The sequence below is a fragment of the Mixophyes fleayi genome, chromosome 1, assembly GCF_038048845.1.
Source record: "Mixophyes fleayi isolate aMixFle1 chromosome 1, aMixFle1.hap1, whole genome shotgun sequence".
NCBI lineage: Eukaryota > Metazoa > Chordata > Amphibia > Anura > Limnodynastidae > Mixophyes > Mixophyes fleayi.
In genome coordinates this window covers 131,079,122-131,102,864 of record NC_134402.1, presented here as the reverse complement: position 1 = coordinate 131,102,864, position 23,743 = coordinate 131,079,122, and the positions used below count along the sequence as shown (strand labels likewise).

Below are 23,743 nucleotides of genomic sequence, written 5' to 3'. Positions count from 1 at the left end.
AAAATAATTAAGTAGTTGCTGCAAGGTACCTCTGTTCAATTAATAAAATGCATGTATATAAGCTGGGTGCACACACACCTACAATCCCAGTTGTGATATGTTTACTGAGCTTAGTTTGTAATGGAATATTTTGTGTTTGAAATATTCAATTTAATTAAATATTAAGAGTATGAATATTAAGAGGATGTGAAAACTGATTCCAACATACTGGTAAGGAGGAACTGTACTGATCGGTTGTTCAATATTAAATAAGAAGAACATTTTTGATGACAAATTTTTAAAACTTGTCATGCTAAATTTGGGACAGTTGTCATTTATAAAACTTGATGACCTTTACAATATATGTAATTACATGAACTTGTAATAAATGAAGGGTGAAAATAGATCACCATTGTCAGACTTGGAACCTGGTTATAACTATATTAGTGTATGCAGTGTATAATTATATTTTACATACTTGCTGTGTAGTCACATAGCAGTCTAAGGTATCTATTTTGTAATATTGGGAGATATGGAAAATCTAACATAACATGTAAAAAATGGACAATTTGTGAACCTTTGCTATTGGGCTACCGCCGCTGTACATGGTAAATATCACAGAGATCCTCGTCAAAGGCTAACATTGGTGATACCCTGCACTGGCCCAGGGGCTTTGTTAAATAAAAAGAAGCTCAAAAATCCTGTTTTCGCCGGATCTAGGGCTTTTTGCCTATTACTAAACAGACCCTTAAGTATAATTAGCTAATATAAGACTATTAAAAATAACAAAAATCAAAATCACTATCATTAAAAATGGGACACTGTGCTTGAGACTCAAGCCTAGCAACTCTCCTGGCATTGGCAATACCAGTAATCCTGATAAGGCACAAGTCTTAGGCTAAGTACACACTGGCCCGATGATTGCACGAAAAACCTCCAATCAGCCGACATCCGACCGTATGGTCAAATATCGTGTGAGTGTGTATAGTGACACGATGATCTAAAGTCGTCGCAAAGTGCCGTTCATTGTTTAATTTGGTTGGTCGTACTGTTTAATATTTTCCGACCAATCACCGACCATAGAGTTTACAGAGTCATGTTCTTTTTAGCCGATGCTAGAGATGAATGTCCTTGAATAAATGTAGAGAGTGCTGTAGAAGTAATAATTCATTTGTTCGTTCTGAGACAGAATGCTTTGCTTCAGAGTAATAGAAGCTAACGAAATTCGTTAGAACGTGTGTATAGCTATAAGTAGGCATTTTAATCAGTGTGACAATGTGACAAGAATGAATGAATGAATATTGTGCTGTCATTCTCTGAAGACTAGAGGACCAGATAAAGGACCAGATAAGGAGCATAGATCTGACGGTAAATTATGTCAGTGTGTATGCATGAATTACCAGACTGATCAGACCTCCAGTCGTAGGTACAGTCGTTTGAGATAATATGTCAGTCGGAAAATTTGTCTGCGTGTGCCTAGCCTTACAAAGTCTTCTAAAGTAATCATGAAGTCTTTATTGCATTCGCACCAGATGTGGACATTTCTCAAGCAGAGAGAAGTGTGTCCTTGTGCAGTACAAGCTTTTATACCTTTTAACAACATATCTTACACAATGTAATGTCCTTTACTCTTATTTTACAGTTTCCTAATATGGTTTTAAGACGTTTATAATTCACATTGGCTATCTTGTGATAAAGAAAAACATGCATCAACTTTGTTTAAAGCATATGTGCTGGCATCGTAAATCTCACTTTACCTTATTTTGCTTGACCTTTCTCTTTGGCCTTTAGTAGATCTAAAGGTAAGTAAGCTTCTCCAGCTGTCACTTAGAATACATCTGTTCAGACCGTGTCAACTTTTGATCCCTTTCAAAAGAATTCTGAAGAGAACTGAATTGGACACACTTATTTACCTCACTAACATATAAGTATATTGTATTGCTTAATTGATACAATATTAACCATAAACAGTAAATAGTGTGTCAATCAGGTTGATTTTCACATCAGTCCATAATCACATAGCTGTCACTTAATCTTTACATGGAAAAGGGAAAATGTTTTTAAAAGCTAACACACCTAATCTATTTAAGGTATTTTGAAACTATACCTCACTACGTTAAATAAGCTATGCACATTCCTTTCTCATAGTTAATAAACTTTATAATTTATTTATAGACTATTTAAAATGAAAACAATTATATTATAATCTAACTGAGGAAACATAACATGATGGAGATTACAGTCACACATGTAGGTGCATTGGCAAGTGTACCTGTTTGCAATTTTAAAATGTTTCCAACTATACAATTTCCGCATTAGGAAGCAACTGTTCACTACCTGTGTGCCACCAAGGCTTATGCATTAATCTACTGGAAGTCAGACTAAGAACAAGGCAAGGTTACATGGATGACAGACAATATTATTGGAAGGCTAAAAAACGTTAACAAGGGTTCAAGAAAAATATGATACAGAATTCTAACACCAAAATAGTCAAAAACAAGGGAAAAGTCAAATTACTATAAATCCGTCAATATACCAATTTAGAAGACCAAAGCAAGAACTCCAAGTAAGACATTGTTTAGGGCAGGTCACAGTCAAACAGGGACAGAAATAAGACAAGTGAGGTATAAAAGGCTTAACGGCTGATATCATGACTCCCCTTACCTTCTTACTCTTATTTAACTGTAACCTTAAATAACTGACATGAGACCTGAGTGTGGCAAATTGAAATAATTTATTTAAATATGGTGGTGGAGCAGAGACCAGTCACTCCGACGTCTGCCAGGCAAAACCCAATTGTACCAACATTAACCATTGCAACCTCATCAACTGGGGGACAACCAATCAAACCCCTGGGTTCAAGTGAGGGACAACCAATCACACCTCGGGTACACATATCTACCTTAGCGTGACAGCGCGTCCCGGGCTTACAGAACCCGTCCATCCTCTGGGCTAGACGGAAAGCAACCACAGGGCGACCCACAGGGTCGGTACCTGTACCGAGACTATAGCCGATTCACTCGAAGAGAGGCGGGTTCAGCGTGCCCACTACTGCCCCAACCACTGGCTGTCGACTGTACTGCGTTTTCCAGCTACGCCCGGGTCTCTAAGAGCCGTGGCCCGCCACCATACCTACACCTGCCGCTGCCAAAACCTCACATATGTCCTGAACAAAGAAAACTATGCCCTCCTCACTCAAATGCACCCCGTTCCGCCTATAAAGCGAGGGGTTCTGAAATCAAATTTGCGGGTTCTCAATCAGCAAACCACCTATAGAGCGTATGAAATGGGCAACTACGGAATTAACTTTCCTCCTCACTTCATCCGCTACGCGCCCATTAGGGAGGGAACACCAACTCCTCCTTGGCACCATATCAGACCAGCAGATGACAAGGGAAGGACAGGAGGCATTAACCCACGCCAGATCGTTCTGGATTCATAGGATCAAATCAATCGACTTACCACAACCCAAATCATGCCCCCCAAGGTGTATCACCAGAACATGGGGGATCCCTAATCTAGCCACATTAGCCCCCATGAGCTGTCTAAACCCAGTTCCACGTAGACCCTATGACCTATCCACTGCACAACCACCGACCCGCAAAAGGAGAAGTATCCCCAGCTGCCCTATGTAAGCCAGCCCAATGAATATACGAGTGTCCCAGCACCCAGCTCCACAGCAGGGTCTGATGGTCTGTAAGGCAGGAAAGAAAACCAATATGTTAGCGCACCAAGGTATCGACAATATGTTACCAGCAAGAGGAGCGGGAACTCAGAGCACCCTGAAAAGGAAAATGAAAAAGAAAGAACTAAAGAAAGACCAGGGAAGAAACCTCACAAACTCAGCTTAAACAGCAGCACAACCTTCCAAGAGCGCACAACTCACGAGGCGAAAAGAAAAACAATGGGTGAGCAGGAGCACAGTCGAAGGTAAAACCATAAAACCTTGTGGTGCCAAGTGCCAATAAGGCCCAATTTTTAGAGGAAAAAATGGAGAAATTCATTTGCGCCCGACCTCCAAAATCCCAAGCAGCCGAAACCTTATGCCACCACAGCAGTAAATAGAGCAGGAAATAAAAGATTAGTATAGACGAGCAGGTCACACAAAACGTTTGTATACCTTCTGTGACAGGATGGACCACCTATGCCACCCTGTCTGTTGCTGCTGGGAACCGGCTGGGCTTACTTTGCCACCGTTCCGTTTCATTATCCCAAGCAGTAGAAGGGGCTTACAATGCTGCCACCAATAGACTCCTTACCGGTATCCAGTACCAGGTTTCTTCTGGGTAACTGATGCTGCGAGTGTACCCCATTGCTGGTGTACCTGGGCTGATACTCCTGACCTCTTACTATGGATCAGGGTTGCTGTGGATGGATCCCCCCTGGCCTATCACACTGACCAGAGCTGCAGGGTAGCAGGCAGAGTGGTGGTATCGGAAAAGCTGGGTCCACACCTCAGAAACAGCCAGGAACAGATTAGATTTTGGGTCTAATCTGTAGGTCACAGGATTTTCAGCATGGAAGATATTTACAAGCAGGTCTTTGAAGCAAGTGACTTTTATTTGCAGTCACACTGATTGGAGGTACCAGTACTAAGGTCAGATGAAATCAGAAGAACAACTTTTAATACAAAACAGTGCTGTTTTTATACACATTTGAGCACAGCCTCACTGGATAAGCCAGCCCCCTTGAGGTCGGAGTTATTTTTAGAATCAGGATGCAATTTGTTTATCCAAACACGGATTTACATGCATATGATTAGTTAATCACAGCACCGCCCACTCATATGCTGCTGATCTTGAGGCCCCACCCCCTTGAATATTATTCAAGGAACGTATATTGTAGAGACCATTAAATCTCTTCCCAAATACATTTCTACATCAATGTAAGTTAAGTTATTTGGTTTTATTTGAAATATTCCTACATCAGACCTACATGAATAGACTAATTGGTGTTTTAATGTATCAAAGCAATAAAGCCAGTAAAGTTAATTGCACTTTAGTTAAATCCCAGTGCTGTCTGAATCTGGGCTTGTTTCCTTGTGCATTTAGTTTAATATGTAAATGTATTCTTTTTATTTTCACTTTGTCTCAGTGTGTGCTAAACCTTTAATTAATAAATATAAACTTCTATTAATTTATATTTTAAAGATTTTGAACAGGCTAAGGAAATTTAGTGCAGTATCAGTATACTTCACTCCATGCACCACATGTGAAATGGGTGTAACCATCACAGAACCATTGCATAATACAGTGTTGGCTAACTCCAGGTGTTGTGAAACTACAAGTCCCAGCATGCTTTGCCAATATATAACAGCTTATTGCTGGAAGGGTATGCTGGGACTTGTAGTTTCACAACACCTGGAGTGTCACAGGTTAGCCAACACTGGCATAATGGGTAGTTATGGTAGCCTCTTGGGTTTGTGCATTTCACATTCCAACACAAGTAGCAAAAATGTCTAATGCAGTCATGATACTATATCACAGCTCACAGTGAGTAAAAAGCCTGATATTGCAATTTGTGTTGCTGAATACCGTGATGCCCAATGATAAACATGTATTTTTATTCTCTGGACATCATAGAAGTTCAAATTTACTGAGGAATACTTAAAAAACAAAAAGTATTTCAGAATCCAATTGAGGAAACATAATATAATGGAGAGTTCAATGCTTCATGGTCTACCAAGGCAGCAACGCAAGACCATACTAGCCTACTTTCAGTAGGCGACGTCCGGGAAAGGGGCGTGATTAGAGTGCGGGAGGGGGCGGGGCGCCTTGAATCGCGTCATTTTGGCCCCGTCCCATGAGTAAAACGTTTTGTAGTGGGGGCGGGGCCAAAATGACGTCATTCTCCGTGAATCTCATCATTTTAGCAAGGGAATTGAGGGATGCAGAAGAAATGCCAGCTCTCCCGGGAGTCCGGGAGACCAACCCGAATTTCGGGAGTCTCCCGGACATTCCGGGAGAGTTGGCAAGTATGTGCAAGATACATGCTTAAGTGCATTAGCTCAGCAGTAAACAATTTTAAAATGTGTTCAACTATGTTTTAGCAGTTTTAGGGAGCAATACTCTATTACATGTGTACCACAAGGGCTTAAGCATGAATCCATTGGAACTGAGACTAGTAATTATTGTTAGTGAGAACTCATTATCCAAAAGAATAAAGAAAACAAACAAGAAACAAGCCATGTGTCAATATACCAGAAGTCCATTAGGGTACAAAATCAAAAGACAGAAGCAAGGTCACTAAGATAGATGGTTAGGATAGGTAGCAGTCAGATAAGGTCAATAAAAAGGCAAGGTCAGATAAGGAATTCACAAATTAAGTATCCCGAGTCTTCCTTAGAAGCATATATTTGACCACAGGGAGCACTTTATGCAAGTTTAAAACGTCAGGAATTTCTCCTCATTGGCCACAGGATGTTAGCAGGTGGCAGTAATTAGTTATTCACTTACCATTAAAAACTCTGATACAATAAACATTAAAACTTCTGATGCGGTACACAAACATTAATCATCCTTTATTCCAAGAGCACTTAAAAAACTCATACATTACACATAGGTCAGGAACATATGATTTTATATCAGCAGTGGTAAGAGTCATATTGTGCCAGCAATGCCCATATGAATACAATCAGCTATTGTAAGTGCCCTTATATATATCCGCTGCTATATATGAGTAGATTTGGATGTCCATATTATATTAGAAATCCCCACATGCAAGATGAGCTGTGCTCTATGACTAGAGTAGCAGTGTACCGCAGTGCCCATGACTATACGACAGCACAGTCAGGGCCGGTGCTAGGGTCCATGGCGCCCTAGGCATTTTGTCAAAATCGGCGCCCGTCTTTCCTTACCTTGCCTCACCACCGCCGCCTCTCTGCTCCGTCTCCTCCCCTCCACTCACTGACACTGTCGGGCCGTGATGATGATGTCACGGCCGACAGTCAGTGAGTGGAGGGGAGGAGACAGAGCAGAGAGGCGGCGATGGTGAGCAATAGCCTCTTTCCCCCTCCCCGTGGATGTATCTGAATGCTGTGCGGCGGCCGTGACAGGTATGGTCAGCGGTCGCCGCACAGTTTTAAAGTAATTTTCATTCTGTGGCGCCCTCCAGAACCCGGCACCCTAGGCAAGTGCCTAACCTTGCCTAATGGGAGCACCGGGCCTGAGCACAGTTGAGTGTCCTTATTGTATGAGTTATATCCAAGACTATATAAAAGCGAATCAGTGCCCCTCTTGTCTCAGGAATACCTATTACTGGGACTATGCCAGTAGAGGTTGTTGTGATACAATAGAGGGTGTTACTTACTTATACTAGAATCAGCATGACTGTGAAGTCATTCCTGGCCACTGTCTCAAGCTAGCAATGATATTAGCTAAAAAAGTGCAAACTAATATAAATGTGGGCAGCATTGTGGTACAATGGTTAGCGTTGCTGCCTCACAGGACTGGAGTTCTATTCCGACCAGGGCCATATGTCTGTTTTTTCCTCCGGCTGCTCTCGTTTCCTCCCATAGTCCAAAAACATATTGCTGGTTAAGTCATCATCATCATCATATATTTATATAGCGCCAACAGATTCCATAGTGCTGTACAATTGAGAACAAACAGTAATAAAACAATACTGGGTAATACATACATACAGAGCGGTAAGAAGGCCCGGTTCGCAAGCTTACAATCTATGGGACAATGGTTTGATACACAAGGGTAAGTGCTACATCATATTTAATATATTTGTCCAGCTAGAATGCAAAGGTTACAAAGTATTTAGTGGACTGTATGCTCAGTCACACAACTATATTGGTCAGAGGGGTGTTGTCTTGTGTTAGCTGTGTAGAGGTTAGTAATAGGGTAACCTATAGAGATTAAGAGGGTGGTAGAGGAATATTATAAGATTGCCTGAAGAGATGGGTTTTCAGAGAACGCTTGAAGGTTTGAAGACTAGAGGAAAGTCTTGTGGTGTGAGGGAGTGAATTTCATAAAGTGGGTGCAGCCCGAAAAAAGTCCTGTAACCGAGAATGGGAGGAAGTGATGAGAGTGTAAGAGAGACGCAAATCCTGTGCAGAACAGAGGTGTCAAGTTGGGAGATATTTTGAGACAAGTGAGGAGATGTATATCGGTACAATTTTGTTGATGGCCTTGTGTGACTGGATCTCTGAAAAATAACGTTTGGTATGAATTTAATTAAAGGATATAGCGTAGGGCGCTGATTTATATAAATTGCCAATGCACTTATTTTTAAAATTGTGTATATTTTGATATAGGGAAATCGTTATTTCTGAGACCAGGGTAGAAACTCGTTTTTCCTGTTTTGACCTTACTAAAGGATATGCCTTATTTCTGATGTATATATCTGATACAATGAGCCTCTGTTTACAAAGTCCTTTGTGTATTGGGATGTGTTTAGTATGGAAGTGTCATTGTTTGGGATTTGTAAGGTTGCTAGTGGAAACCTCCAATTAGGCATATGTGGAATGGAGTCTGATAGCAGGAAGTGCTAACGAAGTTTTGTAATGAAGTGTCTTGCCTGCTCTGGCCAAAGGCCCAGCAGGGGGTCGTTACTGTGTGGCCTTTTGTCCAAAGTGAATTTCATAGATAAGCGCAAGTTTTGTTAGCTTTGCAATGCATGTAAATCCATGTTTGTGTAAATAGAGTATATCCTGATGCTAAAAATAGCCTGTGTCTGAAATGTATAAAAAGCACTAGCTTGTTTTTGAAATGTGTTCTTCTGATTTTAACATTTGACCTGTTCACTAGTACCACTAACCAGTGTGAGCAAATAAACATCTTGCTTCAAAGACCTGCTTGGAAACATTTTCAATATTGCTGTATTCCTGTGAACTGCAGATTAGACCCTAAAACTAATCCGTTCTCCGGCTGTCTGAGGTTTGGACCCAAGCTTTTCCAGAACCACCACTCTGCCCGCTACACATGCAGCCCTGGTCAGTGTGATAGGCCAGGGGGGATCCATCCACAGCAACCCTGATCTATCGTGAGAGGTCAGGGGTGCCAGCCCAGGTACACCAGCAACGAGGTATGTTAGCAGCGTCAACTACCCAGAAGAAACCCGGTTCTGGATGCTGGTATAGGAGTCCAGTGGTGGCAGCCTTTGTAAGCCCCTCCTACTACGGCAATAGGGCACATTTGGGATAACGAAAGGGAACGGTGGCAAAGTAAGCCCAACCAGTTCCCAGCAACAACAGACAGGGTGGCATAGGCAGTCCATCCTGTCAGAATAATGTTTGCTACATATATTGTATATAAGATTTGTATAATATGTACATACATAGTATATGAATATTTTGGCTTTAGAGTATATTTTAATCAAAATTATTTGCTTAGCACTGGAGGCACTATTACACTACAGAGAGAATATCAGAGCTACTATGATTTGCCGACATTCTAATAGCTTCTGGTTATCCAGTTATTTATTTCACATTTTAATTTTGTTCTACTAACCTGAATTAGCTGCCAGTAGAGTTCTAATCTCAGTGATATGCAGGGCTGCCATCATATGGTTACAGGGAGTACTTGCATATGGGGCCCGGGATTGATTGATGCCTCAAATGTAGATTTTCAATCATGTGTACCTTGCGGCCGTGGGCAGGGGTGCCCTGCCTGTTTCATTTGTACTGGGCCCCACAATTTCTGATGGCAGCCCTGCTGACAAAAATGGACCCCAGTCTGTGTATATGGGCATATATAAATAAACAATAATATAATAATTAATTAAATTACGTGCAGTGACTGGGCTCCCCATGAAGTATCAGATAATAAAGCACAGAGATTATGCTCACTACAAACTGGGAGACCTAGGTTGTAAGAAGAAAAATATACTAAAACCCAAATCCTATTAATACAACAAATAAATGTCCCATCAATAATAGGAGACATACATCAAAACCATATAAAGTGGATTTTTAGCATGAAAAACAAACCATATATGTGAATTTGGAATCATGAATGAAATTGTTTGAATACAATAAACAATTTTAAACAATTTTAAACTTATGAATAATTATCATACACTGTGGGACCAGTTTATGTACACTTGTCAGTCCCATGGAAATGATTGCTGAATTAGTGACAGAAGCTACTGAGTAACAGATGGGATATAGTCAGTCAGTTAACAGCTAATTAACAGCTAAGTACAACAAAGGCATATCAGAATGCACACCTGGGGGTAAATTTATCAATCTGCGAGTTTCCGCTGGGTTTGAAAAGTGGAGATGTTACCTATGGCAATCAATCAGAATCTAGCTATCATTTTGTAGACTGTATTAAATAAATGATAACTAGGGGTCTGATTCATTAAGGATCTTAACTTAAGAAACTTCTTATTTCAGTCTCCTGGACAAAACCATGTTACAATACAAGGGGTTCAAATTAGTATTCTGTTTTGCACATAAGTTAAATACTGACTGTTTTTTCATGTAGCACACAAATATCAACTTTAAATTTCAGATTAGAAATAAGCTATCAAGTATTTGTGTGCTACATGAAAAAACAGTCAGTATTTAACTGCAAAACAGAATACTAATTTGCACCCCTTGCACTGTAACATGGTTTTGTCCAGGAGACTGAAATAAAAAGTTTCTTAAGTTAAGATCCTTAATGAATCAGGCCCTAGAATCTAAGATCTCCACTTTTCAAACCCACCGGAAACTCACAGCTTGATACATATACCCCCTGGAGTTTTGATGGATGTATGGCAGCTGAAGAACCCACAAAATTCCACTCCTATCACCGGAAAACAAAAAGGTGTTATTCCAGTATACTAAAAAAATACAAACAATAGTCAAAAAAAAACATTGCCTGGTTTGATGAATCCCAGTTCTTGCTGTTTTAAGTTAATGACTAGACAATGAGATTGTGAAACTGAAAGTCCATGGATCCAGCCTGTAAGCCAACGATGCAACTGTTGATGCAAAATGAAGGTAATCTTACTGTGGTTTATAGTGGTTTTTCTTTATGAGAAGGATAAGTTTTTTTTTAGTCTTGGGAACATTGTTGTCAACCACCTGCAACACATTCCTTCATGGTAGAATTATGTGGGATGGAGTCAAAATAGGTGCACTATGGATACCTTTCTGATTCCATACTCTAATTCAGGCTCTTCTGAGTGCAATTGATGAGTGACTTGCAAGCTGGAAGCTTCTGAAAGAGGGAGGGAGCATTGAGGGATGAAGAATAATGAGTTAAAACAAACTAAAGAGCTAAAAACAAGTATAATTGAGGTAAAAAAAAAATCACCTTGTAGATAACAGAACCCCTTTAATATTGATTTTCTTATACAAATCTACTACATGTCATATTAGTTATCTATGCCAAAATTGTTAACTTTATTAGTACTGGCGTCTCCCTCTTGCTCCAGTTGCTCACTGTTTTGAGGGTCATTTTAGAAAACTTTTAGGGTGGAGATAGACTCCACAGAAAATTAAAAACGATAGCCTGTAGCTTTGATTAATTTAATGAAAATAAAATGACAACAGTTGATTTATGATTTTTGACCAGTATACTAATCCTTTTTTTGATATTTCAAATATACTTTTCTAGCTTTATGTGGAGTTAAAAAATTCAGTTTCCAAATATATGGCCAACATCCAAAGATATGTTTTTTTTCCCATATGTTATATCAAACATATGTTTTAATAAGACCAAAATGAAGGCGTGTACCACTGTAATAAAATTATTATGATGATAATTCTAATGAGACATCTTAATTTTTGAAAATTATTATTTTGCAGCACAGCTCCTTCTGTGTGTTCTGTGGAACAGTCCAAATCTGCTAAAGTCTGGATGATAGTTGAGATGGAGAGCCTCAAAATTACCTCTCCTTCCTCCTTTGACTTCCTTGGCACCTACGCCCTTAGTCAACCTCTGAACATGTACCATTGTACATGTACCATTGCCATGCTCCAGCTATCACCATCTCAGGATGGCGATAACTAGAGATATTGCATGAAAAGAAAGTTTTATTAATATAAAGCATTTTAAAGTATAGTGGTGGCATCATTATTTATTTATTTTATTATTTGTAATAATTTTATTTTTATTAAAGTGGAATTAGAAGTCCAAGTCAGGGCTTCCATTTCCACTGCACAAGTGTGAGCTGGCAAAGCAGGGCCACGCATGTGCAGAAGCACTGAAGACTGGCTGGCAAAGAGATAAGACTCTAAATTTTGTAAATGAATTGTCGTGATAAAGCTTTAAAAAAGAGAAAAGCTCTCACGTTGTATATAGTGTATTATTCAATCTGAATTTAGAAGCAATTAGCGATACCAAAAAATAACTATAAATAAATTTGCCAAATAGTAAGAAAAAAAATCTACATTCAATATTGTGCCAAAATCTTTTTGGATAGCCAAAAAAAGCAAATTATATGATGTCCTTAATATACTCTTCCCTGTGCATAGGTACAAAAAAAATATATGTGTGGCAGCTGCAATTTATGGTATCTAGAAGGGGTGGAGTTTTCCAATTATGGGGTATGGTCTTGTGCAAATGTGTGTGATTCGGCAGGTTATGAGTTGGCTGGATGGATTGGGTCGGCGTCAGGGGGGAAGTGTGCATGGCCAAATTATGTCTTCCATTTTGCCCCCTCCAATGTTGAGATGCATGGAGTGGTAAGAAAAATAGCGCAAAGAAAGCATATACTTCTTGTGACTGGATCACTTATAAATAACTTAAGGTCCAAATTTATTTAAAGGAAATAGTGCAGGGAGCTTAATTATATAATTGCAAATGTACTTATTTTTAATATTGTGTGTGTTTTGGTAAAGCAAATATCTTTATTTCTGAGACTAGGGGAAGAAATTTGTTTTTTGTTTTAACTTAGCTAAAGGAAATTTATTATTTTTGAGGTACAAACCTGATGCAATACGCCTTTGTTGAGGAAGTCCTTTGTGTATTTTGGTAGGGAAATAACTTGTTTGGGTTTTTGTACCTTTCTTTGGGAATGTGTATTCTCTGACTATCTGAAGAAAGGACCCATGATAATCTCATGTTAATTATACCTTTTGATGTGTGAGGGTCTAGCACCTGAAGGCACAGTAAGGTTGAATTAGGCTGCTGTTAGATTTCCTGTGTTCAACATAAGATGCAGGAAATCACAGCAAGCTTTGCATTGCATGTAAATCCAGGTTTGGGTAAACAAATTGCATCCTGACTCTAGAAATAGCTCAGACCTCAGTGAGCTGGCTTACCCTTAGAGGCTATGTTCAAATCTGTAAAAAAAGCACTGACTTGTATTGAAAATTGTCCTTCTTGTTTCATCTGACCTGCTCCCCGGTAACTTCAACCAGGGTGAGCAAATAAACATGACTAGCTTCAAAGACCTGCTTGGAAAACTTCTCTATCCTGTGACCTTCAGAAAAGACCCAAAATCGAATCCGTTCCCGGCTGTTTCTGAGGTATGGACCCAGCATCCAGTACCACAGCTCTGGCCGCTACTCAGTGGCTCTGGTCAGTGAGATAGGCCAGAGGGGATCCATCCACAGCAATCCTGATCCATAGGAAGAGGTCAGGAGTACCACCCCAGGTACACCAGTAACGGGGTACACTTGCAGCGTTAGTTATTTAGAGGAAACCTGGTTCTGAATTCCAGTAAAGGAGTCCAGTGGTGGCAGCATTTGCAAGCCCCTCCTACTGCAGTTAGAAAGCGCATTTTGGATGACGAAAGTGAACGGTGGCAAAGTAAGCCCAGCCAGTTCCCAGCAACAGCAGACAGGGTGGCATAGGCGGTCAATCCTGTCACAATTCCCATTAAATAAATAAACCTATTTCTCTCCATCCAAACAGCCCCAGCAATAAATTAATAGTATTTACGTTTCATAAATATACCTATTTCCGGCAACCACCACTGCCATTAAATAAGTAATGTGTGTGTGATGGCACGGAGCTTTTGGCAATGTAGTGTGTGTGAGGTAAATGGTGGCTAATTAATGGTTTCTATTTTGTTTGCGGGGTAATAGGAATACTATTTTAATGTTGGGGCTGGAGGAAGGCCTAATTATTAATCATGGATGCTATTGATTTAACGGTGGGGCTGGCTGTCATTTTCTAAATGTAGCCATTTTTTTCCCAAATAGGTCCTCCAACATTCCAGGATCCGGACAAGCCGCAACTAAAGAAACCAGCAGCCACATGTGGTAAAAGTGAGAAGATCAGGTAAGACAGAGCAGCATAGTGTGTGAAATGTTGTGATTCTAGTAGGGATAATGCCAATGTTTGGTGAGTGTTTGGTGAGCCCAGTGGGCGCAGGCCAAGACTGAACTCTTTCTGTACACACTGCATTTTTCCTATACTACACAAGGGTGCTAGATGTTCTGAAAGTCAGGAGTGCTTGGACAAATGTCACGCTACAGTGAATTCAGGACCTATTGATTTTGATGTGCTAGTCACGCCTCAATGGCGCATTGCCACGCCCCCAATCGTGTGACCACACCCATAATTTTTTTTTTGCTTAAGCTGGGTACACACTACAGAAATTTCGACCAACTTTTTATGCCGAGCAATTTTACATGCGATCGATGGTCCGATCGCTCGGTCCATGAACTGCATACACACTAGCCTTGTTTAGGACGAGAAAGGGAAGAGCGGACGTCCCGTTAGCGACTTTTTACAGCCATGGTGTCGTGAGCAATGTAATTTTGAACTCACTGTTGTGGATCGGTCGGCAGTTTATACACACTACACAGCGGAATCGAGATTGGAACGAAAATATTAAACGGTACGACCAACCAAATGAGGCGACAATCGTCCATTTGGGCAGACTTTCGACCATCGTGTCACTGCACACACTGACCCGACTTTTGAACGAGCGGTCGTATGTCGGCTGTTTGAGCCGATTATTGGATGAAAACAGTGTAGTGTGTACCCAGCTTTATTTAACTATAAGGGGGGGCCCATGAATTTGTTGTATTTGTTGTACTGGGGCCCTGAATTCCTCTTGGCAGCCCTGTATATATTGTTGTGTTCTTAACAAAAATCATACAAAGAATGGAGGATTATTTTTAATTTTTTTGAACTCTATAAAGACAATAGTTTAATTTACAAAGAAAAACGTTGCTTGCAGAAGTAATGTAAGCATGGATGTCTAAATAGACGTGTATATGTATTACCTGCCACTTTGCTGCTGTTTCATCGAGTGTTTGTAATCTGCATTTTACATCAAAGGTATTTAACTAGATTATAATTTTGTGGAAATAGGGGCTGATTCGAAGCTCACTGATTGTGACAGGATGGACCGCCTATGCCACCCTGTCTGTTATTGCTGGGAACCGGCTGGGCTTACTTTGCCACCGTTCCCTTTCGTTATCCCGAATACGCCCTCTTGCCGCAGTAGGAGAGGCTTACAATGCTGCCACCACTGAGCTCCTTCTATGGCACTCAGAACCACGTTCCTTCTGGGTAACTGACGCTGCTAGTATAACTAGTTGCTGGTGTACCCGGGCTGGTAACGCCGGACCTCTTACTATGGTTGCTATGAATGGATCCCCCCCTCCTTAAGCGCTATGTTATTACCCCATAGACCTACAGGCAGAAGGTTCGGGACTTGGCTAAAAGCACCCATATCAGCCATGAGGAATCTGCCAACCAGTTGTCGCTATTGACAATCAGATGGATTAATGGAACTAACGCCAAGTCCTGAGAAGAATTAGTGAACAATTTCACCGTCGATGCGCAGCGGAGGTGAAGGAGTGGGTATTGGACCGTTGCCCAGCAACCCTGGAAAAAGCGGCCCAGCTGGTGTATCAGCATGTGGCAGTGAAGCCACACTGGCAGAAGCGCCAGGTTGACAGCCAACCCCAAAGTATTGTACAATCAGGGGGACACCCCTCTTCTACTCACCCCCAAAAGAAAGTACCTAACCCGTCGGCTACCATTTAGCCAGCCACCGCCCTGTCCCTGAGAGTTAGCAGAGACCACCGGAGCCCAGGCTGGAAAAGTAGTGCTACAACTACGGGAAAACCGGTCATTTAAGGATGGACTGTCCCACAGCCCCAGCACCCCAGACTTGTGTCCCTAATCTGAGTGTTGGGGCCCGGCTGACTTGCTTAACTGGCGAAGAAGAGCCATTAGAGACTGTTTCCACCCCTGCCAGTCCAACGGAGTGTGGCGTGTGTGAAGTTGACTCAGCAGAGAGAGTCACCAGTTTGTCCAGCAGACCCCCCCCCAAAAACATGTGGAGGAACCTGCAGCCGGTAAAAGAGGGACCTCTGCATGGAGAAGGACTGAGAGACTCAGGGGCATCCATAACTGTAGTGAGCCCCCATTTTATTGATCCTGCTGCAGTATTGCAGGGTCGCACTGCCAAAGTAACCTAGGCAGATGAACTGGAGAAGGAAGTACCTGTTGCAAAGGTGTATCTGGACTGGGGAGATGGCCAGGAGTTGCGAGATGTTGCCGTTATGGATGGCCTCCCAACTGACATGATCTTAGGCAGTGATGTTGGGCGTGGAATTGTGACCGCATTTCTCAACTCTATCAACCGGAGCCAAGTTGCTAAACTGCAGTCTTCAGGATCTACACCTGCACAACCCAGCCCAAAGGACAAGACCACAGCTGCTAGAAAACAGCCATGACCAGCAACCACAACTTCAGCCAGCCCAGAGAAAAAAAACACATCTGCTATTTCTTGGGACCCATTGATTCCAGGAGGCTGGTTGTTAAGTCCCTCCGGCAACCATTGAAGCTGGCTGCTGGAGGGTGAACAGAATTCAGGCCTGCCTCTGCAGTCCCAGCATAGGGTAAGTACTCTTTTCATATATTTTCCAAATCCCTACACATACATTCTGCATTAAAATACACATTTACACTTAATATACATATAGTTACACTCTCGGCACCTAGCACCGGGAGTTAACCCCCTTTGGTGCTGCACGCCGGTTAACTACAGGCGCTGCAGCACTGATACACTAAACATTTTACATTTATTTTTATTTAAATTACCCTTTTACACTTCCTGGCGCCTATTTATTTATTAAAGAAACACTCGTGCGGCGGTCGGTACTCAGGACCTGGCCACATGCCCCTTCAGTAACGCATGTAGGAGAGGAGAGTAGGCTGGAGTTGCCCATTGATTCAGAAGCACTGGACACTTCCTCATGGCCATGTATAATTCTCGTGTGCGCTGTGTCCATCCTAGAAATGAAGAAGTTTGGAGGTTTGCTTCACAATCAATAAACATGGCCACACCCCCATAGTGTTGCAACTATTCACCCCTTTTGAGGTGTCCTGATTCACAAGATTGGATTATTCGGATGCCTGCTGCATGTGTTCATTTCTTAGAAAGTGGTACTGATGCTGATAAACTATGCATATGTACATATTTTTATAAAATGGTGCCATTCCTTCTGATTTACACTTTTAAGGAGAATAAAAGTTGAGTTCCCCAGCAGTTTCATCATCATATAGCCTATGTGGGATGTGGAATTAAAAGGGTTAACTGCCCCAGAAGTTTTATCATTATATTTGAAAGGGTCATCCCCAACTGTAAATTCTATAAAGTGAATAGGTATGAATGTAGCATATTGTCGTTGAATAAGCAAGTTACATCTTTGGAATCAAAAAATTCAGTCCTTGGACAAATAGCAAAACAGGTGGAAAAATATCATACCACACAGCATGCATTACGCTTGGCTTGACATAGTGTATTATGAGGACAGTCTATTACAATTTCTTGGCGAGCTTCTGAATGTAGTAAGCTTTCAGTCCTTTTTCGACTAACATCATAAGTTTTAGAGGTAAACTATAATATATGGTGGTACAGTCATATTAAATAATATCATTTTTGTATATTAAACATTTTTGATTAATTATCAAAATCAAGATATTCCTACCATTGTGAAAATCCAAAAATTATTGTTGGGCAAAAAAACTCAGGAGACTTTGGTGAATGCCATTTTTTATTATTTTTCAAAATAAATAATGATTAAATTCTTGTCCAACTTAGATTCATAGACTTTAGATCCCAGTGTGCTATAATATAGACTGATCGATTATAAACAATTAAAGTTACTGACTTTACTGGACCCTAACATGTCCCCTTTTATGTCTACACACTGTCACGAGCCGCGGCGGCCACGGGCACCGCCGCGACTCAGTTCCTGTTTCTTCTGACGTCCCGGCTGTCGCTATGGCAACCGGGACGTCACTTCCGGAAATCCGGCCCGACCGTTGCCAGGGCAACGGCCGGACGCCGAGAACTTTACTCAGGCGCTCTGGGCGCAATAAACAGCTGGGTACATGCGCAGTCTAGTGCAACCTATAGGAATTAATCAGGCAGGGGCTGTGACTTGTTTCAGAGCTAGGCTCTGATTGGCTAGCAGGGGTATTTAGGGCAGTGAGGACTGAGCCTCACTGCCGGTTATAGCGTTCTGTCCTCAGTTCTGCTACCTGCTTGTGCTCCCTGTTTGGTTACCATTACCGTTGATTGACTACCCGTGTTTGACCTCTGCTTGTTCCTGGACCTTTGAACCCTCGCTTCTGACCCTGACCATTTGCCTGAACTCCGGATTTTGCTCCTTTCGCTTGTGCACCTGACCTTTCGCCTGTCCCTGGATTTCGTACCTGTGCTAGTGTCCTTTTGACCTTGGATCTCTTCCTCACTTCGGCCTGCCAATCACTCTCTCCTGGGTTCTGTCCACTAGGGGCTCCAGCGAATACCGGGCCTTCAGAGTAGTTCCCGATTTTCACTGTACTGGCTTGGGAGTTTCTAACACACACCTACATGATTTACCTTCAGATCTGTGCTCTTCATCTCTCATAACCATCTGCTGAAAAAATCGTGACTCAGTTCCAAATTTGTCCGACATTGTTTCATCGTTGGTTGTGAATTTTAGGAAGTTTATAAAACCAAATCAAATAATACGATGTGCTTTGGGTGCGATAAAACATGATTGTGTGACTATGCACACACTAATGCGATATCTTACCGTTCGGCACAATAATTGAATGTAAACCTGCAGCGTGTACCCAACTTAAGTCTAATAGCAAATTTGATCTTATATAAGCCAATAAATCCTCTCTGACCTATAAAAGTCGGGTTGATGAAGATGTACAACAGGCTGTGACTGAAACATCTGTGGAATTAAAGTTTGTGCCTTAATGCAGAGGTCAACTGCTTCATTTCAGTTAATTACATTTTAATCCATAGGGAGCATCAGACGAATCTCTGGATGTTTATATATATATATATATATATATATATATATATATATATATATATATATATGATTAAACTCTTACTTAATGGTGAAAAAATGATTATTTACAAACTTCAAAGTGAATGCACTAAAATATCCACCTCACACGAAACAGGAAATATTCCCACATTTTTTTTTTTGCGGACTCTGCAGACTTTCAGGTACAACTGTCAATGTGCATGGTGAAAAGAGGAGAGAAGGCACTTCAATTACATTTTTACTCCATCCTTCTAACACTTTAGGGCCACAGCAATCATCAATTTAAAATTTTCAACTTTTTCCCTAAAATTATTGCTTTATTTATCCTCATTAATGTGTTAAATAAATTACGTGAGTGAGGGAACATCAGGACTGTATTTACTACATGTGTTTCTTATTGAATATTTTAATGTTTTTATTATATAATAAGAAATGTGCTTAGAAATGCTCTTTTCTATACAATGAGTGCCTGTAAGGTGCAAAAGACTAACCCATTAAAAGTATATGCTAAGGCCTGGTTTCCACCTCTCATGTAAAAAATCAAGTCATTTTTGGGGAGACAAGGACCTGTTACTGTCTACAAACCAAGAAGCACTGTCCTTATGCACCCACCAACATCATCTATTCATATAGCGTCATTAATTCCGCAGCGCTGAATCTCTACCTCATTAGAGCTCACAGTCTAATGGGCCTATTTATCAAAGGTTTCCCCCCTGTAAAATCCCCGAAAACTGTAAACACTAATTTGCTATTTATGATAGTAGCATCGCAGCAGATATCATAGATATCTGCCGCTTTGCATCTCCTATCGTTTTACTGAGCACTCCCCATAACAATGTATGGGGAGTGCTCAGTAACGCTATTTACCAATAAATGTAATTAACTTTTCAAACATGTTAATGTACGCCAGGTGAAGCTGGCGTACATTATCATAATTGAAAAGTTTCAGTGCTGTCAGCTTTGCTCCAAAGAGCAGAGCTGGATAGCGCATGTGTGGAGGGATCACATGATCCCTCCCTGTCATTCACCGATCGCTCTCTGCAACTATAGTTGCACAGCGAGAGCAGAGATGTCTGTGTGCATGCCCGAGGGTTTCACGCGGTGCATGTGCACTGGAGTCAGAAGAGGAGCCCCATTCATCGCATGCTGTTTCGGGTACGAAGATGGAGTGGTAAGTATGATTTCCACTTCACAGGAACAGCAGTTTTTTAGAACTGCTGTTCCTGTGTTGCTTTTTAATAAATATGAGAAATAGTTCAATCCTTATCAATGCGATAAGGATTGAAAACTATTTTTCATATTTTGCGAGTTTTGATAAATGTGCCCCTTAATTCGCTAACACAGAGAGAGAAACTAAGGTAAATTTAAAAGCAGCCAATTAACCTACTTATATGTTTTTGGAGTGTGGGAGGAAACTGGAGAACCTGGAGAAAATCCACGCAAACACAAGGAGAACATACAAACTCCACACAGATAAGGCCAGTGTTGTAAGGCAGAAGTGCTAACAACTAAGCCACCATGCTGCCCCAAACCCTTGAATCTCATTTAAATATCTAGTCCAGAAAAAGAAAGTGTTATTTCTACTTGTAGGTGTAAAAGTAATCGTTGCATAATTTTCAGTTACTTTTCAATGTCCAGTATCTGCCCAACCACTCCCATTAGAATATAAAGCCACCTTCATGGCCTGCAAATCCATATGCATTCTGGTAAAAACAGACAAATTCGTATAAAAATAGGGACATAAGGTCACATTTTATCTGGTGGGCCCCTGTAGTTTTGCACTAATAAATGACCCGGAAAGTACCTAAAAGAGGACAGTCCAGCTGAATCAAATATCCCCCTCCAACACATTTTGTGGACCATGCATAAACTGTAATTGCCCCCCCCCCCCCCCATCCCCTGTCATGAAGATTAAAAAAAAATGCAGAAATGACTTAGAAGTTAAAGTTTCTAATGTAGCTATATGGATAAACTATATCAAAACAAAAAAAACAATAATTTATTACTTTGTTTTGTAAATGTTAACTTGTTTCTGAATCACTACTTAAAAACCTGACAAGTTTACACTTAATGCCAAGCCTTCTCTAACTCCTAGACATTTCTGCAGATTGTTAGACACTGGATGTAATTTATTACACTCGGTAACCTAAAAGCTAATGAGCTCATCTTGCACCATACAGAGCAGCAAGAGTTTCCTTTTCAGAAGTGCAGGGATCTACTGGTGAATCAGTCTCTCTTGCAAGAAAAGAGGCTGTGCTGACAAAGTAATGTTATAATATATACATGTATATTGTTAGGCTACAATATAATACAAGAGAAATAAAAACATGAGAAATAGTTTTTTTGTTTGCTGTAAAATATAGCTGCATACTAGTTAATTGTCATATTATTCAGAACACAATTTTTATAATTACAATCAACAAATTAATAATATCTCCAAACAATGCAATGATGTACTAATAATAAATGGATATTACTATAGTTTCACAACAGCGAACAGCAGCAGGTTTACCTACCTGTGGTTTAGGCAAATAACAGTACTATACATTAGAAGGATGCAAAGTCTGTGATGGGGATTGTTCGTGTCATTCATAAATAACATCCAGTACTTACTTCCCAGTGATGAACTGACTCCTGGATGGTGAGCAGATCGGTTGTACATAGTAGTTCTCCAGCTTCACTCCTTCCGAAGCTAATTTATCCAGTGTAGGTGTTCTGATTTCAGAACCGTGGTACCCAATATCTCTGTATCCCTGATCATCAGCCAGTATGAAAATAATATGAGGCTGGTGCCCCATTTCCCGCAGCTCATCCAAATCTTGAGACAGGGACTCGTGTTTTTCTAGACTTGGGTTAACTTTATCCCAGCACAAGTATCCATAGGTCATGATGCTCACCATAGAAAATGCAGCCAGTGCCCCTAGTCCCAGCATTTTCATAAAAGAAGCCTGCCCCATTCAGAGGTACATCAGGGGTCAGTCCAGCATACTCGTGTAGCCATGTGCTGTCTTGTGGTCAGTGCACTGTCCATCTAGCTTGAAGACTTTCCGTTCCACCCCACCCCCAACAGGAGCTGGATAAGTTTAGGTGAGTCACTTTGCTCCCTGCTCTAAGAATGTACTGGCACGTCTCCACTATTCCATGGCATTGTGAGGGAAAGGTGTCACTTCCACAGCCCGGTAACTCCACAGGGAGATGTTTCTTTGTAGACACATCGCAGTGTAAGAAGGCTGCTTCTCCGGGCTCCCTTACACTTCCCAGCTGCACAGCCCTCTGCAAGAAATTAACTCACAGCATCTGGGAATTTTTGGCAATGCCTCCAGACTAGTCACACATGCAATCTGTCCCATGTTTCTCCCTGTCCATTCCGGTACTTGTCTGACTCCCAATAACCTGTGGGGACATCTGTGTCTCTGACAGTGCAGTTGTACCCTTAGGCAAAGCGTGAGCAGAACCCTCGTTCAAGGATTTGTGTAAATTCAAGCACGAGACGATCGTCTGTTTTCCATCCAGCAATCCAATCTCTTTAAGCAGTCCGCAGGCTGAACACATTTGCTGCTTGATGCCAGCCAGCAGGTTATGAACAGGGGAAGGATACAATTTGGGTGACAGGGTGGAAGGTACAATGAATGTCAGAAACTTGTGATGGAGTTAGCTCTACGGCAAGTTAGGGGTGTTAAACTCTGCGTGCTCTCCTTTCACTGTCTTCAGTTTTCTCCTCCCTTATGAGTGCTGAATGACTGAGGTGTCAAGGGAACTTGCTCCCTTCCTGCTGCTTTGGGAGGTAAGACTATAAGTCTCTCTGTATTTAACTACAGTACCTTTTATCTGTTCAAGACACAAAAGACATTTGTGGTGTTTTCATATCACATGAAAAGAGCAACTGCTTTGAGAGTAGAAGGGATAAATCCGAAGAGAAACAGTTTAAATTTATGAAATGTAAATGGATGGATTCCTGTAGGATTATAGAAATGGTACTAGTTTATCATGTTTGACTTATTATTACAACATTTCCCTGCTTCATTTACTTCTTTCTGATCCTTTACTGTAAATCTTATTTCCCATATCCCTTTCCCACAACTGAGATAAGATCCCTCTGCTCAGAAACAGCTGGTGTGTCTCCTAATTGTGGCCATAAATGTAGAAATTCCATAGATAACCCAGAGAGATTCTTTAACGATGCACATTCTAGTTTTAATGGATTCTCTACCGGCATTGAAAAAGTGTTTTTACATGTAGATCCTTAACAGAAAGAATAAAATGGTAAACAATCATGATAACATTTTTAAAAGAAAAGTAATGACTCAACTGGAATATAAATAGCTATTGGCATATATAAACAGGGCTAATATGAATTGGTTAATACAGTGCTCTTTGTTTATACTACTCCCCTACATAATGCCACCCACATTAACCACTAGGTAAATTCTCTGTAGAAATGTGTATTCAAATGTTTTAATTTCATCATATGTTTGTCTCTTCTTAAGACCACTCTCAGGATAATACCAGTTTTAAGCTGCCATATTAATAATATTTAATACTCATATGTAGGGTTTTATTGGGAAGGGGGTCTAATCA

General features: G+C 40.9%; 1 protein-coding gene across 1 annotated transcript in view; it reads right to left on the bottom strand.

The window, feature by feature from the left end:
* ARSJ (arylsulfatase family member J) overlaps nt 1-22,902 on the bottom strand; it is a 94,121-nt gene extending 71,219 nt beyond the window's left edge. Inside the window, exon 1 of the mRNA XM_075200347.1 lies at nt 21,779-22,902. Coding sequence (XP_075056448.1) covers nt 21,779-22,122 — 344 coding nt within the window. The 5' untranslated portion in view covers nt 22,123-22,902. The remainder of the gene's footprint in view (nt 1-21,778) is intronic.
* Nucleotides 22,903-23,743: the final 841 nt, after the last annotated feature.